This window comes from Erpetoichthys calabaricus, chromosome 11 (genome assembly GCF_900747795.2).
Source record: "Erpetoichthys calabaricus chromosome 11, fErpCal1.3, whole genome shotgun sequence".
Classification (NCBI taxonomy): Eukaryota; Metazoa; Chordata; class Cladistia; order Polypteriformes; family Polypteridae; genus Erpetoichthys; species Erpetoichthys calabaricus.
In genome coordinates this window covers 21339030-21366532 of record NC_041404.2, presented here as the reverse complement: position 1 = coordinate 21366532, position 27503 = coordinate 21339030, and the positions used below count along the sequence as shown (strand labels likewise).

Sequence of the window (27503 nt, the reverse complement as noted above, 5' to 3'; positions counted from 1 at the left end):
TCAGAGTATATAAGTCGGACACACTTCTGTGATTTTTCATCAGTCGGCGTTTGGAGTTCAAGAAAGAAGCATTGGTTCTTCCTTACTCTTTGGATTGCCACAAAGCAACCTGCGAGATTGGAGAAAGGTTGAGAAGAGATCGTGAGAGGAAACGACAGCGTCATGAAAACGAGACGGACTGTGAATGGAGAGAAGCAGAAATGCTCCTCCACCACCACATAATTACTGTTCGGACAGTGATTCCGAGTAGTCCTTTCCTATCGAACAAAATCCAAGGGTTTTGTTTTGTAATTTTGTTTCCCTTATAAAAAATCATAATGCTGTGCGACGTAGGGCCCAGTTCACGACTGGCAGCCGCGTTTAAACAGGGAGCCCTTCACAGACAACTTTAACACGCGCAACGTAGTTGTGCGCACATGGCTAGTAGACATATAAAATATGATAAGACATATTTCTAACAATTTCGAAGACAGTCATTTATTCACTTTCCAAATTCTCTTATTCCAGCTTTGTCTAGGACTAATTCTTCTCCTATAGATAGATAGATAGATACTTTATTAATCCCAATGGGAAATTCACATTCTTCAGCAGCAGCATACTGATACAATAAATAATATTAAATTAAAGAATGATAATAATGCAGGTGAAAAACAGACAATAACTATGTATAATGTTAAATGTTAACGTTTACCCCCCCGGATGGAATTAAAGAGTCGCATAGTTTGGGGGAGGAACGATCTCCTCAATCTGTCAGTGGAGCAGGACAGTGACAGCAGTCTGTCGCTGAAGCTGCTCTTCTGTCTGGAGATGATACTATTAAGTGGATGCAGTGGATTCTCCATAATTGATAGGAGCCTGCTGAGCGCCCTTCGCTCTGCCACAGATGTTAAACTGTCCAGCTCCATGCCAACAATAGAGCTTGCCTTAATAATTCATTACATTTATATAGCGCTTTTCTCAGTACTCAAAGTGCTATCCACACAGGGAGGAACCGGGAAGAGAACCCACAATCTTCCACAGTCTCCTTGCTGCAAAGCAGCAGCACTACCACTGCGGCCTTCCTCACCAGTTTGTCCAGACGTGAGGCGTCTTTCCTCTTAATGCTGCCTCCCCAGCACACCACTGCGTAGAAGAGGGCGCTCGCCACAACTGTCTGATAGAACATCTGCAGCATCTTATTGCAGATGTTGAAGGACGCCAGCCTTCTAAGGTAGAATAACACTATATACAGCACTGGACACAAGGCAACCCTGAACATGGTGCCATTTGACAAACCGCTAACCTTGGTCACAAAGGAAATTTAGACCTAATAATAATTCTACTATTCATTTTTTGGAATCAGAGAGTAAACTAGTGTATTTGAAGAAGCCCAATACATACACAAAGAGAACATGAAAATCTGACACAGTTGGTGTGCAGGCTGAATTTTAAAGTCTGGACCATGGACCTGTGAAACCCTGTATAAATCCATAACCATTGACTAAAAGGACATTTTGATACAGTTGTGAAACATTGTAAAATGGAATTTGTTAAAGACATTAAATGCAATTCTGCCACAAATGCAAAAAAATAATAATAATATAGCCTGATAAAATATATGTTTTCAGTCTGGGATGTATTTCAGTTAAATATAAAACCAGTGGCATTGCAGCATGCAGAAACATGCAGATATTTTAGCCTGATAAAATATATGTTTTCAGTCTGGGATGTATTTCAGTTAAATATAAAACCAGTGGCATTGCAGCATGCAGAAACATGCAGATATTTTGTTACTTTGAATAAAACTGTAGCATTCAAACTATTTGACGTTCAGTAATTGATTTAGTTTCTCATAATATAAATTTTTGCTATAGCTGTATGGTGTCTCATTTTAAAATATCCTGAGTTTAGTATTGAATATCATGACAGACAATAATATACAAAATATGCATTTTTTATAAACAGTATTTTGTGATCAAAAAGTTTTTATTAAAATACAAGTGCTAACATTTTAGAGAAAAAAAAACATAAGCCAATTTAAAAACAGTTAAAATAAAAACCCAATGCTTAGTGCTCAATCCATCCCTTAACACAACCCAACTCTGACCAACAAAGAGAGCAAAGAACCCTCAATGGAGAAGCAAGAAAAGAAACAGCATGGCATTGACACTTTTAAGAAGAACAAAAGCTGGGGCTTCAGCCTGGACCATGAGGCATTCATACACTAACCAGTACCATATCAGGCTATTTATCAATATAAGGCTGGACAAGGGCCAAGACACATCTCCACCTTTAACCATATGTCTAGAATATAAGCGATTAGAGGGCCTATTTCTGAAGATCGAGTCCTGTGCTCAACACCAGAGAACGGGAAGGTGGGAATACAACTTGGAGATATCCTATTTGACTCTAGCAGTAGCTATGAGGGAGGGACAGCAATGGAGGTATCTGTTGCACCCAGTCTGGCAGTGTAAAAACCCAATGGTATAGCTTAAGATCTGGCAAGGATAGTCCTCCATCACATTTTCATAGAATCAAAGCGGAGTGTTTAATAGCAGGCATTATTTCATTCCACAGGATGGTAGACAAAAGTGACCTTACGTTGGATCAGTAGTTAATTGGATCATGTGGTGAATTGTGTATTTTTTATTTTATTTAAAAAATTCAAAAGATTATGTTAAATGTAAATTTACAAATGACATACTTAAATTATACAAATAATTAGGAATACATATATTTGATTATAGGTCTCCAAGTTAAATGCCTCATTTTCTCTATTAGCTGAAAACTTTCAAATGTATGTTGAAGCGTGGTGGGAAGACTAAATTAAATGTAAAACTGCATTTCCAAACATTTGTGTCTGTATTTTTCCAGGAGAGTTGCTGGATAATTCACAGATTATGTGTAAGAATGAATAAAGTAAGTAACTGTGAAGACCTTCTGTAAGAAGCAAAACAGTTTCAGACTTGCTTAAACCCATTCAGCGTTACATCAAAGTATACGTTCTCAAATTAGACAATTTGATTTGTCAGTCCACCCATGCAGGATTCAAATTTAGAATTCCTATTCAAACCTGTTTCCCATGCTGGGTTCAGCGGTTCCACTGTCTTCACTACCAGGCTGCTTGGGTGATAAGAAGAAAATTACATGTATTGACTGATGAATAATGATACAATTTAATATTTTGTAACTCAAAAGATTTTATTTTGTCATCAGATACAGTATTTTGCAGATAATTAAAATAACAACCTATATCCCATCTTTGTATAGGATAGCTTTTTTCCAGACACATATAAAAAGTTAGAACAATCTTTATAAATGACATTTTCTTGTAGAGTTTTCTTGCAGGCTCAGGTTTTGCAGTACAGATAAATGCTGTACATATTTTGTATATCAGGTATATCTAGATTGGAAAAATTAATTAAGCTTTAACATTTCTAGAAACATAATGTAATTTGGTAAAAGTGTTGCGATTTTGTATTTTATACACATTGCACAGCAATTCTTATCTCTTTCTATAGTTACCTACAAGTTTAAAGCTTTTACTTTGTTTCCTTTCATATACCTTACATAGCTGGATACTTTAGAAAATAGCAGGTGACACCCATATTAGTAGGTACCAAATACTGAAAAGACAACAACACATTATGATAAAATCTGCATAATTGCTGCATCTTGGCATCCCCTAGGAAACAAAATTCAGTGTATACAGTGTACTGTATATAGGTGGAAAGAATATTAATTGGAATAAAAAATTATGTTGGTTTTCAAGAAGCAAACTCCAAAATGTTTTAAAAGTTTTATATTGTCAAAGATTTCTTATCCTTTACATGATGATGATGATGAGAAGAAATTAAAAATGCTAATAAGGTCAGTCAGTCATTGGAGCCAATCCCAGCCAGCACAGGGCGCAAGGCAGGAACAAACCCGGGCAGGGTGCCAGCCCACCTCAGGGCACACACACACACACACCAAGCACACACTAGGGACAATTTAGGATCACCAATGCACCTAATCTGCATGTCTTTGGATTGTGGGAGGAAACCGGAGCACCCGGAGGAAACCCACGCAGACATGGGGAGAACATGCAAACTCCACGTAGGGAGGACCCGGGAAGCGAACCGGGGTCTCCTTACTGTTAGGCAGCAGCGCTACCACTGCGCTAATAAGGTGTTAAATGTAAATCACGTGATCACTTTCTTCAACACTGTAATGCAATAGACTAACTGTGTTGTACTCTGTGAAGTGCTGAACATACAGTAGCTACAAAAAAGATATTGCATCACTGAATGCAGTGCAAAGAAAAGCAAAAAAGTGCCTCCCTGAAGTAATGACTATCTCATTTGCGTGATCAGATCCATGGGGGCATAATGTAGTTCTTCAAAACGTATTAAAGGTATTAGTACACTGGATCCAACAGGATTCATTCTTTTTAACAGTGACATGATTGAAAACACATTGTTGATTTCACAATAAGTGTGGCATAATAACGACAATAATACTGATGTACTTTGGCATTAGGGTATCGTCAACATTAAATGTTGAATGGTCTTCTTTTTAATTTTCTAATCTGTGATGTATGTATAAACATGGAAATGTGGGAATCAATTTGGAGATAGTGGGAGCCACTAAATTCTACACAGCAAGGACCGTAGCGTGCAAGCACAAGAGCAGCTTTAATTTGGTAGCAGGAGGAAGCCCTTTTGTGTTTACTCAGTGCTGCATCTTTGCACTGTATATTGTACCAGGTTCAATCAACACCAATTTAAGAAAAATCGTTAGTAATTTAATTTGTGAAAGTGCTGTTATAATGAAAGGAAAGCTGAAAAATCATTTAAGTTTAAGGCTGGCATCAGTGTTAAAAAGCAGGTAATAATTTTAAAGACTACCATAAAAATAGAAATGTTTTAGTCCTTTTTTTTAAGCATCTTATTACAAGCAAGGGCGCTGTTATATATGTCAGGGACCCTCCTCAGCCTCACAATGTGTTAACCATTTAGTAACATTTTTAATAACAGAACATTATCAATATGTATTTTGTAACATTTCAGTCCTATTGCAAAACATTAGAAGTGTGTTTTTTGCTTTTTTTTTTTCTAGCCAAGTGCAAAAGGTTATCAGTTCATGTTTTCTAATGCTACAGACCAAATTCAACAAAATATCCTTTTAACATTATTTAAAACAAACAGTAAATAATAGGTTCTGTCTTATTGCACTCATTTTATAAAGAATCCACCTCTGAGTTTTCACAGGTACTGACAAATCTATACAAGTCCCTTCTGTTAAACACATTAGAAAAGATAAGCAAAATTTTATTTTTATACTGACCTTAGAATTACCAAAGTAGTACTATAATAACATCAGGATCTATTTCTTCTAGTGAATCTACATCTTCAAAGTTGATACCACAACGCATGTACATGTTAAAAATTTTTAATGCTAAATGTTTCCTAATAATTCCTGTTTTATTAACTAGCTGTGTGACCTGGCTTTGCCCAGGAAATTTTCTAAGTCAATGGGTTCCAGTTATAGTGCAATTGGTAAATCAGCTATATCAGAAGTATTATGTAACTAAGTACTTTTCTGTGTACAATATTTGTATGTTATTTGTTTTATACCAGGGGCTTATTTTAGTTAACTTGAGCTCTTTACTGTTAAACATACTACATACACTCCTTTGTGGTGTTGGTAGGAAAGAAATTGTAGCAGAACTCTATATTGTGAATTTCCCCTTGGGATTAATAAAGTATCTATCTATCTATCTATCTATCTATCTATCTATCTATCTATCTATCTATCTATCTATCTATCTATCTATCTATCTATCTATCTATCTATCTATCTATCTATCTATCTATCTATCTATCTATCTATCTATCTATCTTACAAGACATCACCAATAGTGGTAGTCGGTAATGTTACAAAGGTGATTTACAGTTGATTCATTCAAAGGTAAGATTTGCTAAAATTCTTCACTTTCTATTAGCATCGAAGGCTAAAATTAGTACTGCCTCCATGATCAGTGGTTAATAAATGTCTGTATTATCGTACTACTGTATTATCCTCAAACTACCCTTACTTGCTTTCTTGTCCTGCATTTCAGTTAATTTTGTTGGTTTGAGCAAAAAATAAAATATAAGTATCTACAATTTAAAATCCAGAACACTACAAATGAATATCTATCTATTATAAAAAAGCAAGTCTACAATACGTGATCTTCTCGTAAGACATTTTAAAGACCCATGAGACCAAAGACACGCCCTACTTACAATCTATCAAGTAGGACAATAGGCAGCAAAACATTCAGTCTTGTAAAGGATTTGAGCACACACAGATCCAGGGCTCTCAGCGCATATAAAGCGTATAAGGACAGTACAGTATGTTATAAATTAAATGTTAGAGACTATGAAACCAGGGACATTAGAAAGGCTCAAAAAAAAAAAAAACTGCGCTATACACATGTGGAGAAAGTTAAAGGATATGAAAGTAGGAAAATTAGAAAATATAAAAAAAGAAAGTAAAGATCACAGTAGCGCAAACAAACAAACTGCCTCATTTAACTATGCACCAGTCTAACTTTGGTTTTGCACAATAATTACTACACTATTGCACCTTAACACTTAATTCTACTTTATTCACATAATTGTACTTATTTATTATGTTCTACTATACTGATACCTTTCAATCTATGACTTTTTGTTAATCTAACTAATATTCTTCTAACTTTGCAAAGTTTTTGATAAGCAAATCTGGATGCATTTCACTGTGTGTTGTCCTGTATAACTATGCATGTGACAAATAAAGAATCTTGAGAATTTCAAAAACGGAGTTTACCGCACATGCATTTATTGGTTACTTTGTTCATTTATATATATTTATCTGTCTGCTTATTTAAAAAGCTACATTTACCCCAGGAGTCAAAAACATTCTGTCTAGCCCTTGTACAAAAACCTAGACAAAAGCTGGTTTATCGCCTTGGTAACCCCATGTACTTTTGGAACTGTGAGAGGAAAATAGCACGACTTTACACACAGGAGTCCAATGCAGAACTCTACTTACTTTTTTACTTTGTAAAAAAAAATTATGAACTGCTGATGATGTAGATCGTTTTGTATGTGCTGAAATTCCAAACAGAGAAACCTATCCTGACCTCATTAAAAAGATTCAGCATATTGGGACTCGCAAGATTACAAATATTGTTTTTACAGAAGTTCTGAAATAAAAGTGAAACTAATGAAGTAGCAACAATTCAAAGAAAAAAAAATCTTAAAAGTGTGTATCCGGAAAACCAAACACGGTGGTTGGCGAGCGAAGCCCCCTAGTATATAAAAAAACCAGAAGTTACTAATCACATTTGCTTACTCAAATGCACCAACCGGCTCTTTTCTTATCGTATTCTGAAAAACAGCATCTCCCAATATATTTTTTATAGATGATGTTCATTTTATTCAGTTGTAGCTTGGCTCCATTGGTTAATTTGCTGTGTTTTTTTTTTTTTTAAATTATCGCGTTTTTTTTTTAGACTTCAAAAGTGCTTAATGCTGATCATTGATTGGTACTGAAAACTTAATGATAATATGCAGGTGGACAACAGTGTTGTCCTTTTCAAAAATGTAAAGCTATGCACTGATAAAAAAAATGTTTTCAGTTTACACACCTTTGGCTCACCAAAGCAATTGACAGCACTGCGCAACATTTTTCCCTGTTTCTAACTGCACTCATTTCACCCCCTCCCCTTTCTTTTCTAATGCTGTGTATGTGCATCATCAAAGAACTTAAAAAGTAAAACTGGGTCCCAGGCCACAAAGGCTTAAACACTGCTCTTAAGATAAAAACTGTAATCTATTGAGAAAATGAAATTCTTATCCCAAAGTGATTTAGGAAAAAAAAAATGCAGCATTGGCTACCATTGATGGCATGCCACTTTTATCGAGGCTCTTAATTAAACTTTGTGAGCGCTGATGAAATCATCTGGCAGTAGCTCACTGGCTGATGAGAATTGTAGTCCCCACTTTGACATTTGCTCAGGGTTGCAGATAAGATGAAGTGGGGATGAGAGATATATATTAAATACCTTTCTTACTGGATCAGTAGCGCGAAATTGACCATGCTTACAGCCATAGTTCCTGGCAAGCACTTGCTATCCAAGGATTCTTCAAGCTTTGCTGAACTTTCCTCCTTTTACTTCACTTTTGCAACCATCATGCTCTATTTCTCCATGTAACCACTGTCAACACTGGAGTGAAATGGGAGAAGGCAGTATGTTAACTAGGGCATTTTTAACAAAAAATATCAACAAATAAAAAAAGTGTCTGCTAACTTTCTTTTTTCTTCAATGTCACATTTCAATCAAATCAGTGAAAGCATTTTTGGGATATTTAGCTTTTGTATTGTGGATGTCTTTTACCCCCAAATACTGATATATCGAAATGTCCTATCTTAGTGGATGCCTACTTGCCCTAGATGCACCATCCTGCCAAATTTCAGCTTAGCAGGAAATAGTGTTTTTGTTGATGAGTGAGTATACATATATAAATAGATTCCAATCTCTAGACTGAATTCAAGTTGTAGTTGATCAATCAAACTGAGATTTTTTTCCAGTTGACTTATATGTATATTTGTAAGGTGTGTGTATATATATATATATATATATATATATATATATATAATCTTCATTTGGATCTTGATCTTTGTTTGTCCGCGAATTAATTAGAAGAAGAAGCACTAGATGGCAGTAGAGAGCCAGCTAAAACATATGCATTGCATTAAGAATCTCCTCCAGGCTTATACTACTGAAGACTGTAGTACTCCAGTCACACCTCAAAACACAGACATTCAAACTAAACAAATTGTTGTGCTTTAAATTAACTAATCTTTATATATAATCTTCATTTGGATCTTGATCTTTGTTTGTCCGCAAATTCCGACGCATGCGTAGACCACCTTCCAGTTTAGTACATTGTTGTTACTCACGGATGTCAATAATGTGCCGGAATAACAAAAGGGGTGGTGGACAGTGTTACGCTAGTTAGCTCCTGAGGCCTGGTTAGAGAATGAGATTGCCGAAGATAAAAGGTACGTGCCTACGTAACATATGAATGAAAGAAAGACAGTGGGTAAAATGAATGACATCGTAACAGCACGTTCCGGAAATTATTATTGTTACGTTGTAGCTGGCGAGTGCTGCGCATCTCACAGTTGTACCGTGGCTTGCGCACATGTCAGTGAAGTGATCCCTATTTATGCTTTAAAGAGCCTGGATACCTATGTGTCCCCCTTTTATAACCATTGCTCCGTGTATATTGCCTTACTCTTTGGATTGCCACAAAGCAACCTGCGAGACTGGAGAAAGGTTGTGAAGAGATCGTGAGAGGAAACGACAGTGTCGTGAAAACGAGATGGACTGTGAACGGAGAGAAGCAGAAATGCTCCTACACCAACACATAATTACTATTCGGACAGTGATTCCGAGTAGGCCGTTCCTATCGAATCAATGTCCAAGGGTTTTCTTTTGTAATTTTGTTTCCCTTATAAAAAATCATAATGCTGTGCGACGAAGGGCCCAATTCATGACTGGCAGCCGTGTTTAAACAGGGAGCCCTTCACAGACAACTTTAACACGCCAACGTAGTTGGGCGCACATGGCTAGTATATATATATATATATATATATATATATATATATATATATATATATATATATATATATATATAGTGCCTGCAGCTCCCCAAACCCAACAAAGACGCGCTTTCCTTTCACTTCACACCTGCACAGCATAGTACAGCAAATAAAGTACATAGCACAGCATCATTTCTTCTTTCTTTGTCTCTCTCTCTCTCTCTCTCTCTGCCTCCACTCTTCCTTCAGCAAGCTTCATCTTCCCCCTCCTGACTCTGGCTTCTGGTGCAGTGGCAGGTGGCTCCTTTTATGTTGCACATGGGGTACTTCCAGAGTCCTGTTAGTGTAGTCCAGAAGCACTTCTGTGTGAGGTGGAAGCCTTATGAAATGGGACTCTGCAATCCTTGCAGCACCCCCTGGCAGCACCCATGGAACCCAGAAGGGCTGAGTAGCAGGACTTCATCTCCCATAGTGGCTTGTGGGAATCCGCGGAACCTCTGCAAGCCATGGGGGCTTTCATCTAATGATCCAGGAGAGATAAGGCCCTGAGCACACTTTCTCCCCCAGTCCTTGCATTATATCAGCTTGATAAGAGCACCGCCGTCTGCCACAATATACTGTATATACTGTATATGCACATACACACACTTTTTTTTCACAAACACAATTTTAATTTCCCCTTGGGGACATATAAAGTATATCTATGTATCTAGTCTAGTCTGTCAATTGTATATATAGTTCTAATTGAGACAAGTCAAAATTATGTTTTAGACGTAATTAATTTTATTTTAGATCAAAGTTAACTGTGATTATTCTAAGGAAGGCTTTAAAATTTTAAAATGACTTGCCATACATTGTTCTCTTATGCCTAATGCTAGTGGTTACCTGACCCAGTCCTGGAGGTTGCCTGTGCCTTTAGGTTTTTGTTCCAACCAGCTTCACAATCCGTAAGTCATTTTACCTTTAACTGATTTCATTGCTTAATTAACTGAACTTTTTTTCTTTTCTAATTCTTCTTTATTTTGAAGAGAGCAGTAGTACTGTATAAGGTTTACATTCATAAAAATTATTAAAATATTTGTATTTTTGCAATAGTTTTAAGTTCATACGTTTCTTTTGTAATTTTTCTGTTAATTCACCATTCATTGTAGTTTGCTCTCTTAATTTTATCCTAATAAAGACAATTAACAACGAACAAAGTAGACATTAGGTCAAATGACACAGTAGTGATAGACTAGCTGTTTCAGTGTTAAACCCACTAGCATAATCATTATATAGCGGTCCTATTCAAAGGAGTGACATGTCATAGGAGTGACATAACAAAGGAGTGAAACCTCAGATATAAATTTCAAAGGCGTGACAACCATCCAACCAACCATCCAAGTGGTAGGTGAGGCGACAATAATTTTTTTGGCGAGCATACTTTCAGTTGTGTTCCTGCTCTCTGTTGAAGCAAGATAACAAATTATTGAAATAAAATTTTAATCATAATTTGTCATTCCATTGTTATGTCACTCCAATAAAATGTCACTCCTTTAATATGGTATTTATGCCACTCCTTTGTTATGTCACTCCTATGAAGTGTCACTCCTTCGATACAGACCCTTACATAGTAATGACTTAAATGACCTGAACACATGGAAAAACAATGAAAATCATAATGATGATGATGAAAATTAAAAACCATGGTCAAAAACATTAAATAATTATGATGTAATACACATAAATGAACGCCATAGAAAAAGGTGGATCAATAAGAAAATGTGAAAATAGAGATAAGAACTTAACGCGTTGGCAAAAATATGAATATTTTAAAATTTCTTAGGAAAAAAAATGAAATTTAATATTTTTTTCTAAATTTAGAATAAGAGAAGAAAAAAGACCAGCTAATTAAACTAATGAGACCTTTTAGAGATAAAATGACTTACTAATTGTTCAACTGATTTGAGCAAAAATCTACAGCCACAGGGGTCCTCCACGACTAAGGCTTGAAACGAAGACAGAAATAGTTAAGGTACAAGCAGCAATAGAACAATGGTTGAAGTTAATCACATAAAAAAAAGTGTGAGTGGGAGAACTGGGAAAAAACTGAATTACAACAACAATGTAAACATTGTTCAGCTACATGTTTCGTAATTCTTTGTACCTTCCTTTGCAATGCTGTGGCTTCAATGTGAAATATCTCTAAGATACCCTCAAAACTCGTTTACAGTGTTGGAGTGCAGGGTATATGAGCATATCTAGTTGTAACTGAAGCATTTTCACAAGATAAACAGTAAAAGGCCTAGAACCGAACCTGTAGGCCAAAAAAGGTAACAACTAGTAAGCACTACAACAACAGTTGTTCTAAGCAGCTACTAAAGAAGACTGTTTGGAACACTGTCAGAAAAGATCTAAGAAGGCTACATCAGATAGTTACCTCAAAAGACCTGTATGAGTAAACCACAGGCCTCATCCTCTGTCTACATTCTTTTGTTATACCACCTACCCAACTGATCTACCTGCCCATCATAATAAACAGAATTCTATAACATGCCTTATAATAGTCCATGGATTTCATTAGATCTTTTGTTGAACGTCATTACAATTAAACATTTTACTAGACCATTGGTCTTTTAATAGTGTTAATATTACTAGCCTGACAGGAATTTGTCTAGCCTCAACCTAGCAGACTAGCAACAGTTTTCCACCCTATCTAACACACTACAAACCCCTTAATTTAATTCAGTGTAATGGGGTCCAGAGCTCATCTTGGCGGAACTGGATGCAAGACAGTAATTAGAACATTGCAAGATACACTCTCAAACATACCTAGAAGAGGTTGATTTAGAGTTTCCCATTAACCAAAGATGTACATCTTTGGGATGTGAAACGAGAACCCAAATAAACTGAGGAAAATGTGTGAATATATGCCGGAAGCACACTTCACACAGGCAGTAACAGAACTCAGATCTGAACCAAGAAGTTAAATTGTGAGTTAGCAGCACCAACTGCTGAACTATGCTAGAAATGTTCAGTAAGGCCTGTTTTCTAGTATAGGTAAAGTACAGTCACTGTGATATATTATGGGTAGTAAATCTAGTTGATATTGAATTCAGAACATTCAATACAAAATTAATAATTTAATTAAAACTGCAGAGAAAATGAAAATGTCTTATCTAAAACATGACATGAAGATAGCTTTTAGTTAATATCAGAAGAGAAAACATTCTGTTCAGCTTTTGACAGGATTAATGCTTTCATTGTTTATTATACACTGGGGAGTCATTCAAGAAAGCAATGTGACATTAATAGCTACTTTAATTAGTGTCTGAAATTGCCCAAAACTAATATTCAGCAGTTATAGACATTTAGAATATTTTTGCATTATATTATAGTTGTGTTACAGTATTTTTCCATATCAATATCCAAAGGATATTTTAGTATCACTTGTCGAAAAAAAATATTTTGTGTGTTGACTAACTTGGTTAGTAGGGGTGCAGAGGCTGTGAAGAATCCTGCGGCTGTTCTGCCTTTTTTAAAGGATGCAGAGTAATGAAATATTCTTTCTCAAAGAAAATCACTCAAGTACAAAAAGTTGTCAGTTTCATTTTTTTTTCAATATTGTCATCTGGGCATTTCAGGCTAGGTTGTGATATTTGATGCTTGTTCTTCTCTAAACTTTACCTGCTGTCCTTTCAAATCTTTTAGGTGAATCAATGTCTTTTGTCTCTCTGCTATGTAGAAATATTAGCATATAAAATCAAACATTATACTAAATTATTTTATCTTAACATTTTTCATTTTAACTTTTCATTAAAAACCATTTAAACTGTTACTTGTGGCTATATACATATGAAATACCTGCAATTCTAGATAAAAGGGTTAAAAATAATTGTTAAATGTCAGAGTTACTTTTCTATTTATTGCCTTAATTTAAGAAAAAGGTAAATGAGTCAGAAAGGAAACTGTTAAGGGCAGTTGGTAGATACAGTATATCTTTATATGATATATGCTTATGACAGAGGTAGCACGGTAATACAGTAGTAGCACTGCTGCCTCACAGTCCTCACGGTTTGTGCCCAGAACACTCCCTGCATGGATTTTGCATGTTCACTTATGAGGGTGGGTTTCCTTCGAGTGTTCTGATCTTTCTCTATAGTCCAAAGATATACAGGCTATGTGAATTGGCGTTGCTAAATTGGCTCTAGTGAGAGTGTGCGTTTGTGACTGTGCTTTTGCCCAGCGATGGACTGACACACTCTCCATGTGTTGTTCTAGCCTCGTGGCCAATGACTGCTGTGATGGGCTTCAGCTTCTTCGTGACTCTACCCTGTAGAAGTGGGTTAGGAAGATAAATAGATGGATAATGTTGGCAACATGAGAGTACACTGCTGTGGTGCAGATACATACATGAAATAAGGTCAAGGAAAATCAAGAAATTTTGTCTTTATTAAAAAAAAAATAAAACAGAAAGGGGAGAACTTTTAAGTATGAAAAACAAAGCAAGTTATCTACTGCATCATAAAACCACAATAAATAAACTTTAACTCCTGTATCTGTTTTAATGATTTTTTCATGAATCCCATTTTTACTGAGTGCCTCTTTGAGTTTCTCTTTATAGAAAATGTATGCCATTGTCAGAGAGATTTTAGAAGGATGAGCATGCCTTAAAATATTGACTACTACCTCAAGCTTTACCATGTTCATAGTAGTACTAAGATTGTAGTTCATTTGAAACTTGATGCCTTAGACATGGTCAACTGCAGACTCACAGTAAAGTGTAATGACAAGTTCACTTTAATGCTTAGGGTCTCTGTAATGGGCCAAAGATTTATACTGGCTAAAGTGCAAGTAAATGAGGCTTAAATGTTTGTTTAAAAAAAACTAATGAAGTAACTGCAATAATTATTCCTTTAACTGGGTTTTGTTGTCTAGGTGGTACAATGACTTCCCTTTTTTTTGGTTGGTATAAAAAATGCGGTTGCAATATTTGAATTTAAACAATTTTAGTTTGTTAGGCACCAGAAAATTCTTTTCAATATTGTAACCGAAAGAAGAATTTTAGGTATTGGTGGTCTATATTTAGGAAACAGATATGTCAGCTGTGATGGAGTTACTGGTGGGTTGCTGTATGAAGGGACTTAGCATAATCAGATTGCTTAAATAAGAAGAATGGCAAAGTTTATTAAAAAAAGATGGGTTATGCGTAAGGGAATAGCCATTTGCTTCATGGCCGAGCTACTGTCCTCTGAAGACATGTTCAATGTGCATTTTGTGCTAGCTGACTGAGGCAGTAGATGGTGAAGATTCTTGCAGTACAAATGATGTTTCCTTTTAGGTTAGGTATCAATCTCGCAAGTATGAGTTCTGGTTCATTACTGCTGTTGGGGATTCTAGTGGTTTGACATAATCTAATCACTATTAAGAATGATGTTACTCCATTCAGACAGGGACTCTGCATCATCACTCCCTCATTATTTATCAAAGTGAGTAGTCTGAATTCATCTCCAAAGTAATCTGTATGTTATCATGTGTTGTTTTGTGGTGTAGAAATCCATACTACCTAGAAAGAGAGAGAGACCATTTTTTGAGAATGCATCCAGGTGGGCATTGTATAATGTTTAGCTAAATTGTTTTATTTTACCTTTTTATTTGGTTTGATGAAATACTTAAACAAACCTCCTATGATGAAAAACAATTTTGGATGGCGTTTTCCCTTGCCCGGATGCGGGTCACCGGGGCCCCACTCTGGAGCCAGGCCTGGAGGTGGGGCTCGATGGCGAGCGCCTGGTGGCCGGGCCTGCACCCATGGGGCTCGGCCGGGCACAGCCCGAAGAGACAACGTGGGTCCCCCTTCCCATGGGCTCACCACCTATGGGAGGGGCCAAGGAGGTCGGGTGCAGTGTGAGTTGGGTGGTGGCCGATGGCGGGGACCTTGGCGGTACGATCCTCTGCTTCTGAAGCTGGCTCTTGGGACGTGGAATGTCACCTCTCTGAAGGGGAAGGAGCCTGAGCTAGTGTGCGAAGTTGAGAGGTTCCGGCTAGATATAGTCGGACTCACCTCGACGCACAGCTTGGACTCTGGAACCAATCTCCTTGAGAGGGGCTGGACTCTGTACCACTCAGGAGTTGCCCCCGGTGAGAGGCGCCGAGCGGGTGTGGGTATACTTATTGCCCCCCGACTTGGAGCCTGTACATTGGGGTTTACCACGGTGGACGAGAGGGTAGCCTCCCTTCGCCTTCGGGTGGGGGGACGGGTCCTAACTGTTGTTTGTGCGTATGCACCGAACAGTAGTTCGGAGTACCCACCCTTTTTGGAGTCCCTGGAGGGGGTGCTAGAGGGCGTACCTTCTGGGGACTCCCTCGTTCTGCTGGGAGACTTCAATGCTCACGTGGGCAATGACAGTGAGACCTGGAAGGGCGTGATTGGGAGGAATGGCCCCCCCGAGCGGTGTTTTGTTATTGGACTTCTGTGCTCGTCACGGATTGTCCATAACGAACACCATGTTCAAGCATAGGGGTGTTCATATGTGCACTTGGCACCAGGACACCCTAGGCCTCAGTTCGATGATCGACTTTGTGGTCGTGTCGTCGGACTTGCGGCCACATGTCTTGGACACTCAGGGGAAGAGAGGGGCGGAGCTGTCAACTGATCACCACCTGGTGGTGAGTTGGCTTCGATGGTGGGGGAGGATGCCGGTCAGGCGTGGTAGGCCCAAACGTGTTGTGAGGGTCTGCTGGGAACGTCTGGCAGAGCCCCCTGTCAGAAGTAGCTTCAACTCCCACCTCCGGCAGAACTTCGACCACATCCCGAAGGAGGTGGGGGACATTGAGTCCGAATGGGCCATGCTCCGTGCCTCTATTGTTGAGGCAGCTGACCGGAGCTGTGGCCGTAAGGTGGTCGGTGCCTGTCGTGGCGGCAATCCCCGAACCCGTTGGTGGACACCGACGGTGAAGGATGCCGTCAAGCTGAAGAAGGAGTCCTACAGGACCCTTTTGTCCTGTGGGACCCTGGAGGCAGCTGATAGGTACCGGCAGGCCAAGCAGAATGCGGCTTTGGTGGTTGCTGAGGCAAAAACTCGGGTGTGGGAGGAGTTTGGGGATGCCATGGAGAACGACTTTCAGACGGCTTCGAGGAGATTCTGGTCCACCATCCGGCGTCTCAGGAAGGGGAAGCAGTGCAGTGTCAACACTGTATATGGTGGGGATGGTGCGCTGCTGACCTCGACTCGGGACGTTGTGGGTCGGTGGGGGGAGTACTTCGAAGACCTCCTCAATCCCATTAACATGCCTTCCAATGAGGAAGCAGAGCCTGGGGACTCAGAGGTGGGCTCCCCCATCTCTGGAACTGAGGTCACCGAGGTGGTCAAAAAACTCCTTGGAGGCAGGGCCCCGGGGGTGGATGAGATACGCCCGGAGTTCCTCAAGGCTCTGGATGTTGTAGGACTGTCTTGGTTGACACGCCTCTGCAACATCGCATGGACATCAGGGACAGTGCCTCTGGATTGGCAGACCGGGGTGGTGGTCCCCGTCTTTAAGAAGGGGGATCGGAGGGTGTGTTCCAACTACAGAGGGATCACACTCCTCAGCCTCCCTGGAAAAGTCTATTCAGGGGTCCTGGAGAGGAGGGTCCGTCGGATAGTCGAGCCTCGGATTCAGGAGGAACAGTGTGGTTTTTGTCCTGTTCGCGGAACAGTGGACCAGCTCTATACCCTTAGCAGGGTCCTGGAGGGTGCATGGGAGTTTGCCCAACCAGTCTACATGTGTTTTGTGGACTTGGAAAAGGCATTCGACCGTGTCCCTCGGGGAATCCTGTGGGGGGTACTCCGAGAGTATGGGGTACCGGCCCCCCTGATAAGGGCTGTTCAGTCCCTGTACGATCGGTGCCAGAGCTTGGTCCGCATTGCCGGCAGTAAGTCGAACCCATTTCCAGAGAGAGCTGGACTCCGCCAGGGCTGCCCTTTGTCACCGATTCTGTTCATAACTTTTATGGACAGAATTTCTAGGCGCAGCCAGGGCGTTGAGGGGGTCCAGTTTGGTGGGCTCAGGATTGGGTCACTGCTTTTTGCAGATGATGTTGTCCTGTTTGCTTCATCAGGCCGTGATCTTCAGCTCTCTCTGGATCGGTTCGCAGCCGAGTGTGAAGCGGCTGGGATGAGAATCAGCACCTCCAAATCCGAGACCATGGTCCTCAGCCGGAATAGGGTGGAGTGCCCTCTCAGGGTTGGTAGCGAGATCCTGCCCCAAGTGGAGGAGTTCAAGTATCTCGGGGTCTTGTTCATGAGTGAGGGAAGAATGGAGCATGAGATCGACAGGCGGATCGGTGCGGCATCCGCAGTAATGCGGGCGCTGCATCGGTCTGTCGTGGTGAAAAAGGAGCTGAGCCACAAGGCGAAGCTCTCAATTTACCAGTCGATCTATGTTCCTACCCTCACCTATGGTCATGAACTATGGGTAGTGACCGAAAGAACGAGATCGCGAATACAAGCGGCTGAAATGAGTTTCCTCCGCAGGGTGTCTGGGCTTTCCCTTAAAGATAGGGTGAGAAGCTCAGTCATCCGGGAGGGGCTCAGAGTAGAGCCACTGCTCCTCCGCATCGAGAGGAGTCAGATGAGGTGGCTCGGGCATCTGATCAGGATGCTTCCTGTACGCCTCCCTGGTGATGTGTTCCGGGCACGTCTAACCGGGAGGAGGCCCCGGGGAAGACCCAGGACATGCTGGAGGGACTATGTCTCTCGACTGGCCTGGGAACGCCTTGGGATTCTCCCGGAAGAGCTAGAAGAAGTGGCCGGGGAGAGGGAAGTCTGGGCATCACTGCTCAAGCTGCTGCCCCCGCGACCCGACCTCGGATAAGCGGGAGACAATGGATGGATGGATGGATAGATGGATGAAATACTTTTATAGCCTAGAAGTAGAAATTTTGAATTTTATTGCTGTACATCTGGTACAAAAATCATAAAATGGCATAACCCCAATGATAAAATGATGTAAACCCAGCAGAGCTAGCAGGTCATTACAGGTAATTACTTGAATAAAAGTGAAATAAAATAAAAAAATCTGACTTGCACCATTAGAAGGGTTTTCCATCCAACCTTACCAACTGTGTCCCACTATAGATTAAAATGTGTGTACAGTGAAAGCACAAGCACATTTTTAGTAATAAATCAATATAATAACATGAAAAACATAACAACTGTGTTTTTTCCTCTTATCTGAACTCATTTGGCTTTAAAATACTAATAAATCATACAAGGAAAATGGCCATGTGAGGGTGCTGGTGTTCTGCATTAGGCAGCATTAACAAATGAGCCAAGCTACATTGACTCTGTTGTTCAAATTTATTGTTATGTTTAAATAGAACAGTGAAATTTTTACTTGCCCAAGTTCAGTCACAATACCTCATGAAACACAAGTTCATTCTCATTGTTGTTTTTCTACTACAAATTGTTGTATGTTTGAGGTCTTTATGACAGTGCAATAAGTCACCTCATTCCCATTAATCTATGACACAAAAAATCCAGTGTGAGACCAACATGACCTTGCTTTGTAGCCCGGTATCTTCATAGTGTCATTACTTTACAGTGGAAAACATACAGCATTTACTATTTAGTATACCTACACAACTTATATCTCAGTGATACTAAGGTTTCAGTTTCTAAGTTCGTTTAAAGTTCTACCAGAGTACACTCACATCAAATGCAATATAATTAGCCACTAAGGCTGTAGGCTGGATCATTTTTAGCAGCATGATCAATTCTTACAGTATACAGCAGAACCCTGATTATCAAATGTCCAAATACTTATGGACCTAACTGTGTGTGCTTGGTTCAGTATTCATGGCAAAGCTTTTATGAAGTATAAAAAAGTAGTGTATGTTTGCCTTGGATGATGTGGAACCATCAGATTTCTACTGTATTTGTAACCCATGTGATGAACATAATGGCTGGAGTGGCATCCCGATGGAGATGAAGGATCGGCTACCCAGCAAGGAGACCACAATAGCCTGTGAATGTTGGTGAATGGGCATCCCAGCAGGGATGGTTGGTGATCCCTTTCCCAGCCAGGGCATTATTATGGAAGAACAGGAGGACTCTACCTCCCAGAGTCGCCAGTTCCCACAGTACACTGCATGGTAGCATCCCTTTGCCGTATCTCACATTTGGACACTGCATGGGAGTTGTTGTTCTAGAGTGCAGCCATTGTGAGGTACTTGGGGACCATTAGAGGATGTTGTTGGGAGGAGGCACTCCAGTTGGATTGAGGTTCCACCTGACCCAGAAGTGCTTCCTCACTACAGTACTGGTGCACCGGAAGAACTCCTGGGTACGGGTTCAAAGAAGCCTCACCCAGGCATGTTGGATTTGAGTTGAGGAGAGAAAAAAATGGAAAGAGAAGAAAATTATTTGTCCTTATGAATTGTGGAAGAAACCTGTGATAAGATGTTTTATGTAATTAAAATAGTTTATTTGACTGTCTTTGATCTGAAAGTGTATAGAATTTGGGGGTTCTGGTACACCCCTTACAGGCTACACCCACTTTAACAACTAAGAAACAGGTGAACACACTGTTAAAACGACTGCTAGTGCAGCAGCGTGATATAACCAGAAACTGACATGGCAGTTAATAACCAGAACATAATCACAAAATTGATGCAGCAGTCCATTCACATAACTAAAATATTGGTAAAGTGAAACTAGAATGTAATGTAAATCAGTAGACAACAGTATGTCTAATTATTATTTTAGGTAAACAACTTAACTGAACAGTAATATTTTGAACATATCTATGAAAGAAATAATATTATAATTGGATATAGAGTAAGTGTAACATATGTTAGAGAGGCTGATCAATCTTAGATTATGTAAGGGAATGGTCATTGTCTGAGTTCCCCAAGACGTGGGGATTATTTACATGTGCATACCCTGCATTACCCAGGAGCATTTACAGCATTTGTGAAAACTTCCATCCATTCCTTCACCCATTTTCAAGAAAACATAATTCAGTTTAGGACTGCAGTGATAAGCAGGCTTTCCCAGGAATATCAGGGTTAAGTAAGGCAATAATGCTGAACCAGACTTGAGTTTATCAAAGGACCTAAACATTCAAGTGCTACATAAATGTAAAGAACTTTTATTATTATTATTCATGCAGAGCTAGTTTATAGATGCAAATAATGATAATCTGTAACCTGTTTGAGATTTGAGAAAAAAATGTAGTATTCCAATGAGAAAACTGGGAGAAAAGATCAATCAAACAGTAGACAAGTGATCAGGCTTGGAACTTTGAAGTTGTGAGACAGCAGCACTATGGGTAATTCATACTAATTTAATTAATGCTTGTGAAAGACACTTCATGGGTGGATGTAACAGACTAGAGTAGTGTAAAAAAACATTAAAACATAGCCACTTGTTGTCTATCAAGGTGAAGGGTGGTTAAGAAATTGTTACTGAGCTAGAGTTTTGTGTGAATTATTATTGACACTTAAGCAAAGTTAGGTGAAAGTTAGGAAATTTAATGTTTAACAGACTAACATATCAAGCTGTTAGACATATTTCAATGCTGTTGTCTTTTCTGATCATGACATACTGTGTTAATTATATGCAGATTCAAGCCATTCTTTTAAAAACAATGCTGTTACCCAAGCAAATCTCTTTGCCTGTTATTTACATTTCCAGATTCAATATACAATGTACTTCTTCTGTGAAAATGCATCAGACAAAATAGTAGACAAAAACAGAAATTTGAGTACTATCTTATTTTATCAAAGAATGCATTAGCTTCTAGTGAGCAGTAATGTATTTTAACTTGAGTTCAGAAAGCAATTTAGAAATGCTATGAGTATAGTAGACTACCCCATTCTGTCTCATTGCTGTTGACACTGAAAGTGCGACTTACTTAACATGGTTGACAATGTCATCATTTTTTTAATGTCCTCTGATTCACTCCTTCATGATTACTAGTGTGCAATTGTTAACCTGCTCATTATCTGGAAGCGTCTTTCTCTTTGACTAAATACACATTACCCTAATGAAAGCTGCAGTAGTTTCCTGGGTAGTGGTAAAAATCCATATAGAAGACGTATATAATGATTCTAATGGTTTGGCTTACTCATTTCTGGCATAATGTTAGGGTGAATAGTATTTATATTGTATTCATACAAGCGGCATTTGGTGACTGTAAGATCAGTTACCATTGTGTTGCAAATTAAACAGCATTTTAGTATGCCTGTTTTGGTAAAATTTAGACATAGTTTGTCCTTCAGGAATTGAATAATTGATTATCATGATTGCCTTACTGATGTTAACCTTTCATACTTGAAGTGCTAATTCATCTTTGTTATTCCAGCTTAGCAGCTAGTGGGAAATATGCAGATATACTGTACAGCAGATGTTTTTCATTCTCCCAATAGATGGCTCTCCTGTGCTTTCCTGTACTGATAAAATAGAAGTGTGTCATCTGGCTTCTGTTTCAATAAGACGAATTATGGTATGAGACCACATTGTAGGGTGCTACGGGATGTTTGTTGAGTACTTTTGGTTTATACCGGTAAAAGTTATAATGCAAAGTGAAACTGTATGTTGGGACTCCAGTCTAGAGAGGTAGAAACAAATGGATCATCTCCAGATGTGAGCACAAGGGTAGGAGATACTTGCTGTCCAAGGGTATCAGTCTCAAAGTCAGAAGTGTCTAGCTGTTTCTTGTCCCTTGCATACCTAGCCTATGAATTTGGAAGCTGATGGTACATTGTTGGTGGTAGATTACACATAGTACCCCCAGGGCCTGTGGCTAAACCCATCACCTGAAAGATTCAAAGCCTACTAATAGGTTATAGAGTTATGAGGGCAGGCACCTGCAACATGGAATTTTTTACAGTTTGTTGTCTCTTCAGTGAAGCAGTTGGAGACCTTCCTTTCCCTTTGGGTTAAACTTCTGGACAATCAGATACAAATACAATTAGTAAAGGTATAGCAAACACAAGATTGTTTTATTTAACTAGCTTTCAGCTTCACTTTTGGCATTGGCATAGGCATTTAGAGTTTTGGTGTGGCTTTCTACTGTACTGTCTCTATAATTTGGGGTCCTAACTAGTGCTGGGCAGTATGACCAAAATTCTATATGAAGGAATTTTTTAAAATTATACCGGCTTCACGGTATTCAACGGTACTTTTTTCCCATGCATGAGTGGATGTTAATCACATTTTCCACTGCAATTACTGCAGTAGATTGGATAAGAATAACCTATTACACTGTCATTAGAATTGTATATTGTACAAAAAAAAAACATTTTAATGTGCACACAAGTGTTAATACAGGTTTGCATGGCCCCATAAAGTTTTCAAGGGGGTGGCACTAATGAAGAGAAGAAATCACATTGCATGACAGATGCAGTCAAAATATAGAGCCTTTTTATTGAACAAATTTTGCAAACAACTTAAAGTAAAATTTTGACAACATATTTTCAACCATCCAAAGAGGTATTTAGACTATCCAGAGGCGCTTGTCAAAAGTTGTATTGTACTGAACATGTCTTAGAAAAGGAATAAATAGTAAATATTTTTTGTAAACCAACTACACTTTCTGTTAATGTTAACAATCTCTGTCCACTGACAGGTTAAAGTGACTTTTTAAATAACTTTACCATCATTAAACTGCATAATATTTAAACTAATAAATAATAGCAATAAAATAAATAATAGTGCAACTTCCAGTAATAGTACTATTACTTCAAGCCCAGGTGATTTACACAGTATTCACCAAATAAAAATAAAATAAAATAAAACAAGTGCAACTTGCTGATGACATCTTTACCAACGTCATGAACCATCATTAAGGCAAACTGCATTAATATGGACCTTGCTTTAAGCTAAGCTATATACATAAATAATAAAACTGCAATTTGCATTTAAAATGCTATTTGTGGTATAGCCCTACGGAAGCTTATTAGGGCCATGGTGAAGAAATAATACAGACACAGTGAAGATAAAAAAAAAACTATATGTCGAGAATAAAGTTGACATGTTGACTTTAATCTCGATGCTTATGTTGAGATTAACATCGACATTTCCACTTTATTCTCATAGTTTATTTTGTCATTAAAGTAGAATGTTGTAAACTAAACTTCATCCTAAAATCAATGTTTAATTTACTAGATTTTCTCAAACCCCGTCATAAGTTAATGTAGCACATTAAATGCTTTGTAAGTGTTCCCCGACCCAGTTGTTAATCGCTACGTGCTTCTTAAACTGACTTCCTCTTGCACTAAGAGGAGGCACAGGCAGCGATCACCGCACAGAATCCATTCACTTCATGATATCTCTGCTCTCTGACAATTTACAATGCTAAGATAAATACTTGATATCATTTTCATGATGAAATGCATTAAAGCAGGTATTAAACATGCACTGAAGTGCGGCGGTAGTGCTGCTTCCTCGCAGTAAGGGGTCCCCAAGTCTACGTTAAGTGTAGAGAACTTTATGCCGTGTGTGACGAGGCTCCAAAAAACTGGATGTATGAATAGTAATTCTTTAATAATAATTCTTTGCATTTATATAGCGCTTTTCTCACTACTCAAAGCGCTCAGCAATTCAGGTTAAGGGCCTTGCTCAAGGGCCCAGCAGAGCAGAGTCCCTATTGGCATTTATGGGATTCGAACCAGCAACCTACCGATTGCCAGTGCAGATCCCTAGCCTCAGTGCCACCACTCCGCCTATCGCACAGGTTTAAGTTAAATATTGTGTAAATGTTGGGTTCGTGATCTGGTGATCAAAGACATGAACACAGAATTCAATGGATGTTCTTCTGAGCGGGCTTTCTTTATTGCATGCGTGCTGTCTCTTTCTGACGTACCAAACCCCCAGTTCCCATCCTTACTTTTTCTTTCTCCACATAACCAATCACCACACGATAAACTTCTTTGTGAAATTAAAACTAGTTATAAACTTAGACCACGGAGTGTTCAGAACTTTAAAAAAATCTTTGTTATACATGTTTAATTATGCCAGCCATTAAGGGTTGCACCCATCCCAGCAAGCATTGTGTGCGAGGTAGGAGCAAATCCTGAACAGGGTGCCAGCTCATCGCAGGGTGAATACGAGCAATACATACACTAGCAGGGCCAATATAGCATAACAAAACCCCACATACTACATGACTTTGAAAGGAAGCTGAAGCACGCCGAGTAAACACATCAGAAAAACCTGCAAATTCAAGGCAGGGAACACCCAGGACCCCCTTCCTGCGAGGCAGCATGCAACCTCCATGCCACCGTGCCCCCACATGATTAATACATGCTTTAATGCATTTCATCATGAAAATTATATCAAGTATTTATCTTAGCATTCTAAATGTTCAGGGAGCAGGAATATCATGAAATTAATGTATTCTATGTGATGATCGTTGCCTGCAAGAGGAAGTCAGTTTAAGAAGCACGTAGTAATTAATATGGCTCAGGGAATACTTAATATGAAGTATTTAATGTGCTACATTGACTTGGGTTTGAGAAAATCTAGTAAATTAAATATTCATTTTAAGATGAAGTTTAGTTTATGATGTTGCACTTTATTGACAAATTATGAGAATAAAGTCAACATGTCGACATTAACCTCGACATAAATGGCGAGAATAAAGTAGAAATATCGATAATAAAGTCAGCATGTCGAGATTAAAGTGTAAACGTTGAGAATAAATTCAACATGTCGTCACACTATTACACAGTACCCAGGTACATTACACAGTATTGAAAAAAAAAACAAGCACAACTTGGCTTGCAGTATTATCCAGTAGTATAGAAACAGTATTCACATATTTGAACATAATGGTCCACATCCGACCTTTTAAAACCAAAGTATCTCCAAACAACAGACACGGCTCCTTTTTTCAGCAAAAGTTCTTCTGTGTCATCATCTTCAACTTTATCGTCGGCTACAGCTTCAGTTTCGGAATGTTCTCTGTCCATTTTCACCGTTCAATACCTCCACTAACGCATGTACTCTGTTGTATGCATGTTTAGTGGTGCAGCATTGAAAAAGGTCCCACCTTGAACAGTTTCCCACTGCGCCACATTGCAAATATTGTGTAGGTTATTTAAACCAGTGTTGCGGTATAAGAAAAATCCATATCATAACAAAAATAAAAAATGTTTTTTGGTATGAACCGGTATACCGCTCAGCACTAGTCCTAACCATTAGACCTAAGTTGAGGTAACTGAACCACAGTTGTTTTCAGAAACATAATAGTATGATTTATTGATAGTCTAGATCTAGTGCTAAAGGAGTTAAAACTAGAGCTGTGTATTTGCAGATGAATATAAAATTATAGCAATAACAGAAAAATGGCTACATCTAAGAGATGGCAGAAAAAGAATGTAAGTTGATATCAATCTTTTGTTAATAAAATGTGAGGTTGAATAGTAAGGTGATCATAGACCTACACAAAAATTAACTGTGAGACTGTTTCAAATGAAAGATGAGCTAATCTAGTTTAGCATAATAATTTGTAACAGCAGTGGCACTGTATACTGACAGGGCAGAAAGCTGTTCCAGTAAACATCTCTAATAATGATATCAAAATAAATTATTTAGATTGGGATGTTATAGACATAGGTAACTTTGATTACCTGAACATCTGACTCTAATAAGTAGTGGAGCACAAAAACAAAGAATTCTTGTGACTTAGTTAATTAGTTGTTCCTATTTTTAAAGTAGAGTTCGTGGAAGTATTTGATAGAAAGCAGAGTCATTAATATTGTGTAATAACTGAGGCAAAATTCAAAATACAAAGGTTACACACATGTTAGTATCCAGTAGTCACAACATACATTTTGCAATCTTTTGGCACAGCAAATTGAAAAAACAATTTCTTTTTAGAGCTTAATTATTAAAAGATGCGATAAAACCTTTAAGACATGAACTGGAATACATTGTTACACCAGAAATTAAGAATACTAGGTTAACTACTGCAGCATAGCAAAGTTAGTAGGGAGATTAAAAAACTATGATCTAACAAAGGAAGCAGCAGTACAAATATACAAAGAATAAAAAGAGCATTAAGCAAAGTATGTATGAACACAGAAGAGGATCATGTAAAAGAGAAAACCTATTAGAAATATCAAAACACAGCTAGAGAAGAGTGTTTTTAATAACATAAATCAACCCTTTAGTGTTTTAAACAATTTTAGCACTACTGGGCAAATATAGAAGTCCACCCAAATATAGCACCAGGCCTGTACAAGGAAAGTGCTTTGTTCATACCTTCCCAATATTAATTTCTTAACAAGTCTTCTTTTGTTGTTATTTCTGGCATGCGTAATGTTATTCAGGGTTCAAAAAGAGCTCAAGAGCACCCAGTATCTTGCCCAATTTTTATGTAAAAAAGGGTAAAGATTATGCAGATTTTTGCTTTAGGTAGTGTTACTTTATATACAGGTGAAGAAAATGAAAGTTTTAAAAAAATAAATCTTTTTTTCAGTATCCCTGTCCTTTGGAGAAGCATATCCGTGGAATTAAAACAGTGGAGGAAAAAACGGGTAGGCAGTTAAAATTTTCTCTTTATATTTGACATTTAGAAAAAAGTAATACAAAATGATAATTTCTGTGTTATGTTTGCTCTTCCAATCTATTTTCCTTTCATCTTGTTGTTTTTTATATTGTAAAATACATGCAGAAAATGTTTGTGCATATGGTAATACAATTTTATTCTTTTCAGTGGGATTAGTTTTCATTCTGTAATGATAAAAATGAGTGAGGGTTTTTGAAAATTTCAGCAATTTTAAAGTCCAAATTATCCTGCTTTAGAAGAAGGAGAAAAGGGATAACATAGGTATTAAGAACTAATCCATGATTTGAGACAGTGGGTACAAAAAGAAAGCTGAATTTTCAGAGCTTTCAAGTGTTTGGACGTAACTGCTGAAAATTTGTGAATCACAG

General features: G+C 38.4%; 1 protein-coding gene across 1 annotated transcript in view; it reads left to right on the top strand.

Moving 5' to 3' along the window:
• LOC114660232 (PRELI domain-containing protein 2-like) overlaps window positions 1-27503 on the top strand; it is a 91299-nt gene that overhangs the window by 3698 nt on the left and 60098 nt on the right. Inside the window, exon 2 of the mRNA XM_028812782.2 lies at window positions 27046-27103. Coding sequence (XP_028668615.2) covers window positions 27046-27103 — 58 coding nt within the window. The remainder of the gene's footprint in view (window positions 1-27045; window positions 27104-27503) is intronic.